The sequence below is a fragment of the Mus caroli genome, unplaced genomic scaffold (assembly GCF_978045245.1).
Source record: "Mus caroli unplaced genomic scaffold, Mus_caroli_1 scaffold_9, whole genome shotgun sequence".
NCBI lineage: Eukaryota > Metazoa > Chordata > Mammalia > Rodentia > Muridae > Mus > Mus caroli.
Genome location: NW_028227264.1, coordinates 65,464,672 through 65,479,331, shown reverse-complemented (window position 1 = coordinate 65,479,331; position 14,660 = coordinate 65,464,672). Strand labels below are relative to the sequence as shown.

The window sequence follows — 14,660 nt, the reverse complement described above, 5'->3', positions numbered from 1 at the left end:
AACCAATGAAGTTGTTTGGTAAACAAATACACAAAGTAGTTAATGTTTCTGTTTTATAGGCCTGATATTTGAAGACATTATCTGCAATAAGTAATAGTTAAACAAAATGTAGAAGATTCAAATATAAAAAACTTGTGATGAATTGTGTGTGTGTGTGTGTATGTATATGTATTCACAGACACTGTATAATTTTCATGCAAAGACATTTCATCATACTATTTTATGTTGTACATTTATGAAAATATTACAATTTCATGAATGGTCCATTCAGTTTCAAAATGGAACATCTGAACCTCATATCCGTAAGAGGTGGCATTATCACAGCTAAAATGTCAATAAAATTAGGTAAGATGAAGGACTTATAGATTAATAATATATAAGAATTCTTTGAATGAAATTTGTAAATTGCATGTTATATTAACTTCCTTACCATCCTTTTTCACCCAGGACAAAGCTGTTTTTTCAGATGTTACTAACTGACAGAACTTATCACCTATTATGTCCAAGATATACTTAGAGGTTTCAACATCTACTTCATCATCTTCATAATTTTCATGGGTCCATAAACTCATGGCTTCATCATCGTATTGATCAGGAGAAGAGAAACCATCTATTCTGACTACTCCATTCTTACTAAAGGACAATCTGAAACATTAAAAACAAAATGTTAGGAACTAAGATGAGAATTAATTTTTATGTTCCCACATTATAAACCTGTTGTAATTATAAATGATAGAAGAGGATAGTTTCTCAAGCATGCTCAAGTTATTAATCAATTTCAGTGTCTCGGGCATGCTATAGTGACAGTGATAAGCAGCACTGGTTTTAGGTTATTTCAAGAACCAAGGGTTGGGATCTAAAGCTCACAGGTACAACAATTAGCCAGCATGCACAAGCCTCTACGTCCAACATTCAACAGGGCAATACCAATGACCCACTCTCAGTACCAACAATCAGCAGTTAATTCCCAGGAACTCTGCATGCGTAAGGCGAGGGAGACAGAGTCTGACCAATGTTATCAGAATAGTATTGTGATTTTTGCTTCCCTCCACCCACCAAAAGCTACGTACTGTAACCCAGGTTAGCTCTGAATTAGCAACAATTCTGTGTAATTGTCCTGAGTTCTGGAATTAGAAGCATATAACACCAGGCTTACAAGTCTTATGACTAGTCTTTCTAATCTAAAATTGATCAAGTTAAAAATGTCTTTAATCACCAGGTGGTGGTGGCACACACGGGAGGCAGAGGCAGGCGGATTTCTGAGTTCGAGGCCAGACTGAACTACAGAGTGAGTTCCAGGAGAGCCAGGGCTACACAGAGAAATCCTGTCTTGAAAGAAAAAAAAAAAAAAAAAAAAAAAAAGCACAGGAAAAAAAAAGTCTTTAATCACCTCAGGATTTCTAGTTTCCTACTTTTTATTTTAATGAGGTGTTTGGTTTTGGAGACTGGTCTCATAGCCTAGGCTAGCTTCAAACTTACTGTACAGCAATCCCGAGACATGACAATAACCTTGAACTTCTAATTCCCCTGGTTCTGCTTCTCTTTGAAAGCTCCCTCTGAGAAGCAACAATTACAGTCACCTTCACCCAGTATGATTGTCTTCATCAGAACATTTCTTTTCCTCAAACCTGAGGTTTTCACATCCTCCCTTGATTCCTTTGGAATTTAGCTCTCACAATGCATGAGCACCACTTCTATAACCCTCAACTCCTTCCCAAGGTGGCCTGCCTTGCCTCTGGTGGACTGCTGGCCATAGGCTCTGAAGTAAAAAACAATGTATGGCTTTTGGGTTTTGTTTGTTTTCTTTTTCTTTCTTTTTTTTTTAAGATAAGATCCCTCTACATAGCCCAGGCTGGCTCCGCTGACATATGTGTTGTACTACAGCAAGGGCGTGCACACTGTGTCCCTCGTCGTGAGCCTTCATTAAGTACCCACACATTTTCAAATGAAACAGCTCAGCTATCATCCTATAAAAGGTCATAAACTTCACAGAGGCACCGAAGAGCACAGATGGGATTCAACAGCAATCATGGGGTGGGTCTAGAATGTGAGACTCAGAACTAGTTTTACTGGTGGTGTTACCTGCCCTTTTTAGGAAACTTTTACATGTAAAGCACTTGACAATGTTTATGTTAAATAGATTAGGATCTAGATGATTCTGGTATTTTACTATAAGCCTTGTGAACTATGATATGATATATTAGTTATAATGTGTAAATATGACCATTCCTATGTTTTATAGCCAAGACTGTGTATCTGGATTCACAGACAACATTTTTTACTTAAGTAAATGTAAAACTGTTTTGGCAAAAGTATATGCATTTTTAAGAAATTTTAAAATTAAGGTGGATATTTTCTTACAATTTTTAGGAAGAAATGCTAAAACTTCTGATGGAAGAAGAATGAATCTGTTCAAAGAAAGATTGGGGAGCATGAGTAATTGAGTCATACTGTGAAAAGGCTGAGCTGCCAGCCACAGTCACAGCACAGCATGAGTTAGGATTATTTAGACTATGTCAGAACAAAGAACACAGGAAAGGAGCTCCTCAGAGTCCTAGTACAAGCTCCAATATTAAGTGCAGAGACCCTGCCACTTCTTGTACTTTGACTTACCTCCTAAAGTAGTAAAATCTACAAAACACCGGTGAATGAGTTGATTCTTCCCCCTTCTTACTACGGATGAGTCTACACTCTCGGCACTTTTGTAAGTTGGGACCTATCTCACAGCAAGAGTCATCCTGCAAAAAGGATTCTCCAGTTTGCTTCAGCTTCTTGACTTTTCGCCAGTCTTTCAACACTGAACGAGGAATGCCAGCTGTAAAATTAGAAGGAACTTATCAACAGGGTTCTGTTTTACAGAAAGGGTTAGTCTTTGGGATTGAAATGCTTGCTGATAAGACCAAACTCCAAATAAATGATGGACAACTGCTAAGTCTCCAACATCCTCTGTTTACCTGCCCATCCACTCTAATCAGATAGGAAAGGAAAGCAGTAATCCTTCAGTGAAATGAAATGTTTACACTGCATCTTTATAAGAGTGTAATACCAAACATAAGAATCAGTCACATTATGTACACATTTAGCCGAAAATAAGCCTGTTGCTAGGTATGGAGGCATGTGCCTTTAATTCCAGCTCTTGGGTAGCTCTTGGGTAACGGAAGTAGAAGAATGAGCACATGTTCAAGGCCAGCCTGCGATATCTAGTGAAAACGTCTCAAAACCCACTACCACCACCAAAAACAACCATCATCTTTCTCTGATGACAAGAACCTAGTATACAACATCAATATACTGATGGGAACTGTATCTTTTACAAAACTAAAAGGGTTGTGAAGAAAGGGAGAAAGGGTCTACAATATTAATTGGGGCATTTGGTTGAAGGAAGTGATTGAAAAGCAAACTCAAAGCAATCAGCTGCTCCTCGTTATGAATGTCCGTAAAGCCCAAGTGTTCTGAGGGCAATCTTTAATCTTTGCAAACACACAAGAGATACTCTGTCCAGTGTGTAAGGAAATACAATCTCCCAAATGGACTATGCTCTAAGATTTGTAGGCAAAAAGATAAGTTCATTCTCCATATTCAGTCCCACTGTTTCATAACTGGTCCTTAGCATGAACCAAAAAGGGAAACAACATTACTAAAGTCATCTGTGTACCAGGAGAGTCAACAAAGCATACAGATGACTGCACTTCCACCTGAATACCTATTCATTTAAGAATGAGCTCCGCAGCCAGCAGATGTACTTCTTTACCCTTGTCTTTTACCATCCTCTCCATCACAAAGATTTGATGTACAGCCCATTATTTGTAACTCAAGAATAAATATTTGCTATCCTTCCTTTCAAATCCTTTCCAATTGTATCAAAATCACACAGGTTCTGAAACCAAATATAGCTTACCAAAACCGAGAGAGAACAGAATTCCTATCCAGATTTCCCACTAATACCTAATTATTGATAGTGTGATTAATATAATCACACATACACACACAGACGTGCACACACACCACTCTCCAATAGGCAGTATTGTTTAGAGGTAGATTAAAATATAAAAACATTTAAGATTGCTGCCTGCTTCTTTATTCTTTACAGTTGTTCCCTCCTTTTTAGTCTTTATCTTGGACTAGAGACCACCCAGTAATCACATATGCTTAGGCACACAGCACATGCCAGTTATGGCATAACGACTGGTATAAAGATGTTTCTAGGGTTGCAGAGATGGCTTTCTAGTCGATACCACTGGCTGCTCTTCCAGAAGACCAAGGTTCAATCCCCAATGCCTACAACTTCAATTCCAGCCCCTGGAGATCCAATGCTATTTTCTGGCCTCCACGGCACCAGACATACACATAATGCACACTCAATTCAAACAGGAAAACTAATAAAAAGGCACTTCTTTTCCAATGCATACAAGAGATCTTTCCTATGGACTTTATTAAAGAGTGTTAGAATGAACAACACATATCACACCACTGATAAGACATTATTTGGCACACTTTCTTCAATCATTTACTTCTAAATTGATTACACTAGAGAAAACTAAATGCAATCCTGTTTCTATTTCTTTTAAACTAGGAATTAACTTTAACCAATATACTTTTAATTCTATATGATGGGAACAGTTTAGAATGTGAAACTTCATAACACTGATTGTAATAACTTAAAAAGTACTATGAATTTTTCAAAATGATATACTTGAAACCAATTCTTAATTATGTGATAATAAAATAGGCACTTCTGAAGGTTTTTTTTTTTTAAAGAAGTGAATGAATTACAAAGGTAACTTATTGAAGGGCTTTTGATACTATTAATTCGTCTATACTAGGCCAGACTTGATACTACTAAATTTCTTCTAGTAATTTAATAATACTATCTGCTTTAAATAAGGCGTCATCCTTTAATTCGAGCTGTCTAATTTATTGGTAACGTATCTAAAATGTATAGGTCTGTGAATAAAACCCTGCTAACATACATTATCTAACACTGCTCCTTTTATACAGTGAGAGCCTTGAAGACCTAGGTCTTGCTTAAGAAATTCAAAAACAGCTGCCCTAGTGAAGAGAACTCGGGAGCAAGACATTAAAGTCACATAAATGCATTCGAGCCCTGACTTCTCAATGTCAACACCATAAATGCACGTTGGGATACAGAAATTAATTAGAGTGTAGGAGACTCGCTAGTGTATACATCAACAAGTATATTGTAAACATTCTAAAATTTGGTCACAATTTCAGCTTATAAAGTAAATTTAAGCAAAAATGATTTAGGAAATCTCCCTAAACTCACAGCTTTGTTACATGGTAAGGATGAGACGGACCACATCACACTGCTCCTCAGTGCTGTGCTTACAGGTAAATAGGACTTACTTCTCGAATGAGATCATGTCACAGCTAAATACTTTAGTATCAGAAGTACAGTTTTTTTCTGGTGTAATAATCAAAGCTGTATTTTGACATTTCTAGGAAAAGATCAATTTCTAAATTTCACATTGGATTGTCTTTCCTACAACAAACGTCAGGTGAAAACATCTCTCAAGATCGGGGATCTAATCTTTCCCTCTTGTGGGGAGACATAGGAAAGGCAGAAATGAAATTTACAACTACATCCTATGGAACCACATCCTTCCTGCCAGGACCATGGCCCATTTTATTTGCAATCAACAAATGTATTTACTCACCACTATTACTGTTCTGCAACTTCAGTTTACTTTTGTCCTTGGCGCTCCTGCTGAGAACTCCATTGGGCTTTGAGTCCTCTTCGACCTCGCCTTTCCTCTTCTGCAGGTCGTTCTGCTTCTTTTTATAAGTTGGCTTAGGCTGCCGTTTAGTCCTCTGCTCCGACTTGCTTTCGCTCTCGTCTGAGTCTCCACTTTCAGAGCCAGATTCGTAAGTTCTCTTGGCTTTTCTCCTGCTGACTTTCTCATCTCTTCCATATTTATCTACAGCGACTCTCCCATCTACACTATTTTGTATATCATTAGATGTAGAGGCTATTAAGTTAACAGAACATGGCTTAATAATTTCTGATACAGAATTCCCTGAATTTTCCATTTTATTAGTATTTTTATCTTCTTCTGAATGTCTGGTGAGCCAGGCCTTCTTCAGTTTAGTGTGGTAGTTGGGCTGACTGGGCTGGGCTGCTGGCCCATTTCCTACAGAGATTGCTTTGTTACTTGCAGTGCAGGTCATGGTGCTATCCAGGGGAAGAGAGGCTGCCACTGTCTGATTTCTCACAGTATTAAGTTCAGCCTCACTGACATTACTATTTTTAAACTGAGCTGCAGCCAATGCTGCCTTGTGCTTTTTTAAATGAATAAAATCAGTTGTGCCTGAGAAGCCAGAGCCAGGCTGAACACCACTTCCTGTCTTACTACAGGCCAGAGTGACTGGAACTGCGGTGCTGACTTTGCAATCCTTTGCTTGCGCCACTGACTGACTAACATTTTTTGAAGAAGTACATTCTAAGGGTGTAGAGGCCGAAATGGTATTTGATAAAGAATAAATTGTTTCTGCACTACCCAAGCTGGAGACACTGGTGGTAGTGGCAGCAGATGTGAACACATCTGTTTTGGTAGTAGAGACTACATTTACAGCAGACATGACTGAAACAGGAACATTGCCCTGGGAGACAACTTCAAAGTTTTTTTCAGATTTCACATGAGCACTTTCTAAATTCACATTTGGTAGAATAATTCTTCCAGTCTCTCCGGCTTCTGGTTTGAGGTAATCTGTTTTATTTGCCCCAGATGAAGATCTTTCACAAACTCGATCTTTGGAAGCTAATGGTACAGATGGCACACTATCAACTTTTGTACTAGAAGGTGGACGAACAATGACAGATGCCACAGCAGCCTGGGACTTTCCACTACTCTTTTCCACGGGCCACTCAGCTTTCTCTCTGTTGAGGTTGTTATTAGATCTCCACATTTCCGTTAGACTCTGATCAGAAGAATTCTTAAAATTTGACTGAGAGTCTTTTGGCTCAGGAATTAGAGTTGGAGGCTTCTGAGATTCTTGAACTTTGCCACCAGCATTTACCGGCATTACCGGTGTCAGAGTTGGAGGGGAAAGGCTACTGTAGCTGCTTTCCTTTCTTTCCAAACTGTGGTGGATTGGTGGATGGAATACTGGTGCCCTGTGCAGAGCAGGCATGCTGCGGAGTGCATTAGTAGAAGAAACAGTCAGATGGGTAGGGCTTCGACAATCACTTCTGAACGTTGTTACTGAGTGAGATGCACTCTGATGGGGAAGATGGTCTGGTATCTTGCCCACTAAACTTTCACTTTCTGGTTGGTGTTTAATCAAAGGTGGAGGCTTCGAAAGAGATGATATAAAAGAATGAGTTTGAGGATTGGCTGTTGCAGAAAGGTTATTATTTTGTTTCTCAGTGTAAATGTTGGAAACTTCTTTGGATGGGTAGGATCTTGGTGGCTCATTGACCACACTATTAGATAAAGTAGTGAAGTAGTTACTTTGGGGCAAACTCTGAGGCACTGAGTGCTTCATCTTATAAATCTCTGACACGGAGCGGTCTACGTCTTTATCTTGTTTGATAGCATGGCTTTTAGGACTAGAAGACGATGGCACTACTCTGGAGTAATTCTCTCTTTCGACCTCATGGCCCTTGATTTTGGTTGTAAATGGAGCCACATCAATACTTTCCTGAAGAATCCGACGATGTTCCTCCTTGTATTTGTTCAGTCTCTCTCCAGTCTCCTGGGGTGGCCTTGGACCCACAAAATGCCTATGCAAGTGACAATCTTTTCCTGCCTGTGACCTATTAAGATCCAGGTCACCTTTTACTGATGTGGATGCATTAGACCGTAATGGTTCCATAAAAGCTTTCCTCTCCAATTCTCTACAAAGAAAATACACAAAGATTCCTGTAATCACTTTTCCATACAAAATGATTTTTATGAAATGTTATTCTATTATGAAAGCAAACAGTTTTGATAGTATTTAAAATTGGAAGATATTCCAGTGTGAAAAGAACAGATCCACATGTAATGACTTATACCTATAAGTCATTGACTTATACCTATAATTGCCATTATTTGGAAGGCTGAGGCAGGAGGATTGCAATGAGTTTAATAGCAGACTGACTCAACAAGGCAAAACACAAGGAAAAGAAAAGAATCTTCAGTCTAGATTTGACACCAATTTTAAATAAACTATTTAAAAAGTGAATTGAGAAAATCATGAGCCAGGCAGTGGTGGCGCAGGCCTTTAATCCCAGCAATTAGGAGGCAGAGGCAGGCAGACTTCTGAGTTTGAGGCCAGCCTGATCTACAGAGTGAGTTCCAGGACAGCCAGGGCTACACAGAGAAACCCTGTCTTGAAAAACAAACAAACAAACAACAAAATCATGAAAGCCAAAGGCATGTGTTAAGTGTTAAACACTGGTAAGCTTACTCTTTGTGGTGATCTGCTAATGTCTTTGTCAGTGGGGGACTGGAATGCACTGTAATCTTGTGAGGTCGATGAGGCTCTGCACTGGAAGGTCTGACAGGAATGTGACTAAGTAATCCAATACCATCTGCTGAGGTCACAGGAGTGGGTTGATGTAGCCAAGGACTGGGAGAATTCTATTAGAAACAAAACCAAAAAAACCTACATTTTAGTTACCAAAACAACAACAGAAAAACACAAACCTAAATTGTTGAGCTGGGTAGACTGTCATGTACTTAGTCCTAGCATTCAAGTTTCTTAGCAAGATTTCTTACCATAGTATATTTATAAAACCTGGTATTTTTAAATGAATCTGGTGAGAAATATTCAACTTTTAACCAACATTAATCAGACAGTCTTTTTACATTCAACTTAAAACAAATCAACATAAAATAGTAACTTCTAAAAATATTTCTTCACTAAAAGCAGATATGAAGTGTATAAACAATGCCAACAGACCTAATTTTATGATTCCCTATGATCCTAAAACCAGAATTAGTGCTTACAACAAAACCAGAATGTTAGACCTAACATGTTATTCCACTAGAAGCAAAAATTAAAATCAAGTTTGTCTGTCAATTTTTCCCATAGGGTAATTAACTTTGTAATATAAGAGTATACGCACAACTCCCAGATCACTTCATTTAAGGCCTAAATGTGTTTGACTGTCTCTGTAAGCCAGGCCCCGTTAGGCCACTAGAGAGAGACGTGTGGAAGCATTGACACAGTTATGTTTTCCATAACAGTGTGCTGTGGGTCTGATAAGCTAGTACTTATATGGTGACAGTGACATACATGTTAAAGCCCGTATGTCTAATTACATGTTTAAAAACTGTTTTCTATACTGTGACCCAATATAACTCAAGAGTGTGCTTTGTAAATCTGTCATTAGGATGAGTCACACAAGAGGAAAATTCAAACCACCTTTAGTTTGACTAAAAGGAATAAACCTTTTAACTCATATCGTCATGAAGAGTCGTTAGTACGTACCACAGAGATGGCTTAATGGTAAGTTACAGTTCTAAACCTCACAAGATAATAGTGCACAATGCTGTACAAGAACATTAAATATAATGACACAGACAGAAGGCCATAGTTACGTAAGATTCAACGACAATGATGAAAGATTTTTTTTCTTATGAAGTAGCATTTAAAATTATTTCCTCATCTAGTGGCTTCTGCTTATATTGTCTGATCACCCTGATTACAAACATGAAGTTAACGGGATCTTTTTGCTTAAAATGTTACTTTAGTTTACATCTTTGTATTTTAATTTTATATAAGTGAATAAAAACCTAACTAGAATAAAACATTTTAAGGTCTTATAAACAATCTGCTATTTCTTTTGCAGAGTTTGGAACTTTTTTTTTGGCTTTTCAAGACAGGGTTTCTCAGTAGCCCTGGCTGTCCTGGAACTCACTCTGTAGACCAGGCTGGCCTCGAACACAGAAATCTGCCTGCCTCTGCCTCTCAAGTGCTGAGATTAAAGGCGTGGCCACCACCGCCCGGCTCAGAGTCTGGAGATTATGGAAGAAGGTTTTCCATTTGCCAAAACTCTTGGCTTCTGTGTGCCTCTGTCCTATCTTTGTGCAGTGCCACCTACATCATGACCCAGAAGAGTGACTGCAATGGGCATATGGGTGAAAACTGTGCTCAGTGATCGTATGCTTCACTTACATTAAGTAACTTCTACATTCTGGTATCATTCTGGTAACCAGAAACTCCATTAAGTTTCAAGTCACATGACCAATGGCACACGATCAGAGATGCACACAGAATCCAGACCCTAGCTCAGAAATAAAATTAAGAAGGATAAGCCTGTGATTCTGGAAGCATAATCCTAGAACTGAAATCTTAATAGTAAATGTGCCAATACTGGGGCAGAACAAACTGTAACAACCACTGTTAATTTCATCTAGGAAACCCGAAGTTCATAGGAAGGCAAACTACAGAGGAGTTACTGAGAATAAACCACAAGAAATATCCTTAGACTGCCACCTGCTTAGTAGGTGTACCTGACTACCAACATTGGCCACTGTAACATGATGGCTCTGACAATCTCATTACTGCCACCTAAAATCACAAAAGCGTCGCTGACAAACTTTTGGCATCATGACAACAATTTACCTGTGTCCAATGAAATGCTAAATATAAACAATATTATTCCTAAAATAAGAGGAATTTAGTAGCAAGGGATTCCAAATCACCACTTCCAACACATTATGGATTTTGCCCAAAATATAGCATGAAAAGTGTTAATACATATGCCATTTGCATGGAAACACTGATCCTAAAAGCTCAGTACTGAAAATAACTCTAATGTCCACTGTTAAAGAAATTGCTAAACAAAATGTGTGTGATTAGCACGGATAAGGCCCTAATACTAATGAAAAGACAATGTGTTCCCACCTGCATACACACACATGAAATAAAGTAGAATGCAGCTTTTAAAAATGGCCATACTTCTGTGTAAACAGTGTCACTATGGATGAGCCTAAAGGACATGCTAAACGAAGACAGATAATTAGAAAAGTATTAACTGAAAGTTGTCAAAGGCTGGGAGGAAGGGAATTAAATGTATAATGAATAGAGTTTCATTTTACAAGATAAGGTTTACAGCTTGTACACTGCTCAAAGATACTTGACCCTACTAGGCTGCCAGATGGCTCACTAGGAAACCTGCATTCATGCCTGGCTGCCTATGTTAAGAGGCCCAGAAGTTATGTGGCAGAAGGAACACCAAATGCAGAGTAAGTTAGCCCATGAACTCTACATGAATGTTGTGGCACACCATTGTAACACATACACAATAGATGGGTGAATAGATGGATGATAAACAAGTAAATAAATGGATCAATGTAAAAGATGGGAAAACTTGACACTACTTATTCAATCAAGAGCTTGAAAATGATAAAAATGATAAATTTCATGCTGCTTTACTGCAAGTGAGGTGGTATTTAAACAGTCCAGGAGGAATATTTAAAGAATACACGGTCAGCAAAAGGCCAAGCTAGCTTCACGGTAAGAATTTAACATGATAAAAAGTAAGGCTTCTATACTGTTCAAAGACACGTGACCCTGCAATAATGTCACTATAGAAGTGCTGACAGTGTTGCCAACTACTTGCAGTGCCTAACTTCGAATGTCCTTAAGCACAAAAGGCATTTAGAAAGTCATGTTTTGAAACATCCCGTGAACATAAATGATGCATTCAGCTGTTCAAAGGCTAATATAACATCATTTAAATAAATGTATTAAAAAAAAAACTTAACTACTACATATAATTGTAAGCCTGTACTTTTACTACCAAAATATACACCATAAATCACAGTCTAATAGACAGTGTGATCTATAAAAGTTAAGCCTGGTGCGGTTATTATCCATCTGCAAAATAAACACCTGAAAGCCTATACTATTTTTAAAGTACCTATAGAGGATAATTAACAAATACACGCTGCTCTGTACCCAACAACAGTTTCACTTACCCTCCTTAATGAAGCTTCAGCATTAACTGCATTTTCTGGGTGAACCCACTTAGAAGAAGGGAGACCAAGTCCTGAGTATGCATGTGTTCCATTCGGATATTGCCAAATAATTGGATAAAGTCCAAGCTGATTATATGAAGCGGAAGGATGGGCTTGTCCAAGAAGATGAGGTGACTGGTGCTGTAACAACTGTTGCTGCTGCTGGTGTGCTAGTGCTAAGTGGCTCAAGCTGCTGGCATGAGCACTCTCTAGACGTGGGTGGCCACTGAGTAAAGAGGCAGTAGGCACTCCAGGTAACACAGTGGGAAGCAAATGAGGGTGATGGACAGGATGGTGTGGACCACTAGTGAGAGGGTGAGTGTTAATGGTAGGTAATGGAGTTTGACTAGTTGACCCAGCTAGTAAGTGGGGTCCTGGCGTTAAGGCAGGGTGATGGGTACCTGGGTTTAAACACGTTCTATGGGATGAGGAATGAAGAGAAAAAGGATGCTGGCTCAAAAAAGGTGAAATGTGATTAGCTCCTGTTTCTGATCCAATAAGAGCAGGATCCCTATAGACTGTGAAGTGCTCGTTTTTATCAATGATTAGAGGGCTCTTTGTAGTTTCCAAAGCACTGCCTCGAGTAGGAACTGGATGGAAACTACCTCTGGATAACTCATGCTCTATTTTACTTGCCAGCCTTCGCTCCCCAACAGCTTGACTGTTCCCATAAGCAGCTTTAGACTTCACAGAATCAGGAGAATGAGCGATCTTGGGTTTAACAACTTCAGGTGAAGAACTGGATTTTGCCTTCTGGGTATCTACTGAAGTAGTTAGTTTAGCTTTTATAGTTTCTGGGGGTGGACTTCGTTTATGTAGCTGATCCTCTGTGACAGAAACTGCACTTAATGAAGACATGTATGAGACATAGTGATTTCTCTCTTTCTCCGTATCTCGCTTATCACTTCCTGAAGGAGCATTTGTAACACTTGACTGAGTTAAATCCACTTTCACTACATCACTGACCCAGCTCTGGTCACAATCTTGCTTTGCTGTTTCTAGGTATTTAGCATTTGAATGTTTGGAATCACTAACATTTGGATCCATGTTCTCAGGTGTCTGGAGGCCAAAAGTATTTAAATTTTCCTGAGCCGCCCTCTCTGAATGAGTGTCGTTCTTGATATCCGTAACACATTTGGGTGTCGGTGTTCTGGACACTAACCTGTCCTTTGGTAACAATTCCACTGTGCGTTGCTTTTCCACATTGCATTCTTGAAGGACTGAATCATTAGAATTGTGGTCAGCAACTGTGGCTTGCTCAGATGAACGGAGAGTCATTTTGTCTTGAAGGTGGCTGTCCATGGACTTGGGCTTCTCCCCTTCATCGTGGTTTTTATCTTCCTGCATCTGGTCCCAGGGAGGCCGAGTATCTATCAGGGTGTCTTCTCCTGCCTCTTCAACAGCCTGGGACTGTCCCTCCTCTCCGTTTACCTTTGAGGTGACTTTATTTTTCGGTTCATACTCTGGCATTGGTTCAGAGGAAGTCTCAGTCACTCTCTTGCTGGAGCTCTCTGCGTCACTACTCTCGGAGGCGTCGGAGGCATTGTCTGCCCGGAGCCTTTTCATGCTCAGTCTCTTCTCAGCCTCCTCGGGTTTCCGCCGTTTAGTCACCATGTGCTTGTTCTTACCTTTAGGATTTTCTGTGACATAAAAAAATAAGATTTTAATTTTCACAATCTTAAGCATACTTCAATGCTTTTTCATTTATGGACATGCCCTTAAAAAAAAAATAAAGCAGGTCTAGCTATGCAGGATGAGGCATGCCTCTAATGCCGTTGTCACTCAACACACAGATCACTGAGTCTGACACTAGCTAGCCAGTCAACTCCAGGATAGCCAAGGAGTGTGCAGTGAGACACTATCTCTCTCTCTCTTTCTCTCAAAAGCAACTTTTAAAAAGTGGGTCCTACCTCCTCGTGATACACAATCATATTTATCTTCCTTCATCTTCTCTTCATCAGGTATGCTGCTATCTGAGCCCTTCCTCTTATTTGGACGAATACTTCTTTGTTGCTGTTGCTGGTGTGTGTTCTGTTTTGGTACAGCAGCTTGAGAGTTCATTGCTGGTCTGGGACTATTTGCTTGAGCACGTGTATAATGACCCTAAAAATAAATCAACAATGATTATATTACTATTTGACTTTGAATAGCCTAAGGAAAAGTATTTTATTAAAATGCATTACTAATAACATACATACGTGAACAGTGCTGATATTTTGACTGGCACGAGACCTTCGTCGTGATGTAATGCCAATATTTTCACCTTTTAACAAAGAGTGAACGACATCATCTAGAAAGGTCATTTGAACCATAGAAGGATCGACATTCTGTGGTTCTAGTACCTAATCCATGACATAAAACAAACATTAAATCTAACAAACTGACCAGCATAACATTAGTACAATTTCTTTACTCAACTATTTACAAATAAGTTTGGGAATTCAAATTTGTACAATACCACCTGCTTACATAACCAATTTTAATTACAAAAGACAAAATTACCTTTTCCCTTTTGCATTCACTGTAATTCTTAAAAGAGAATTTTAATAATTAAATGTAGTGTGAGAACTATGCTTGTTTTGAAAGAGTTCAGTAATGAAAAGAAACTACCTAGGAGATATTTATTATTGGAGAGAAAAAAACCTCAAGTTTTAAGAAAGTTAAGTTTTAACCCGGGGTGGGAGGGTGGGG

The 14,660-nt window shown here is 38.9% G+C and overlaps 1 protein-coding gene across 5 annotated transcripts in view; it reads right to left on the bottom strand.

The window, feature by feature from the left end:
* Positions 1-14,660, bottom strand: part of Jmjd1c (jumonji domain containing 1C) — a 155,083-nt gene that overhangs the window by 22,408 nt on the left and 118,015 nt on the right. For 3 of the 5 annotated variants that reach the window (XM_021173855.3, XM_029482356.2, XM_029482355.2), the window contains exons 6-12: positions 14,168-14,311; positions 13,880-14,072; positions 11,931-13,609; positions 8,410-8,582; positions 5,676-7,855; positions 2,614-2,815; positions 431-645 (exon numbers count right to left, since the gene is read on the bottom strand). In XM_021173855.3, the coding sequence (XP_021029514.1) occupies positions 431-645; positions 2,614-2,815; positions 5,676-7,855; positions 8,410-8,582; positions 11,931-13,609; positions 13,880-14,072; positions 14,168-14,311 (4,786 nt within the window). The remainder of the gene's footprint in view (positions 1-430; positions 646-2,613; positions 2,816-5,675; positions 7,856-8,409; positions 8,583-11,930; positions 13,610-13,879; positions 14,073-14,167; positions 14,312-14,660) is intronic. The other 2 variants (XM_021173857.3, XM_029482357.2) reach the window with 1 other exon arrangement.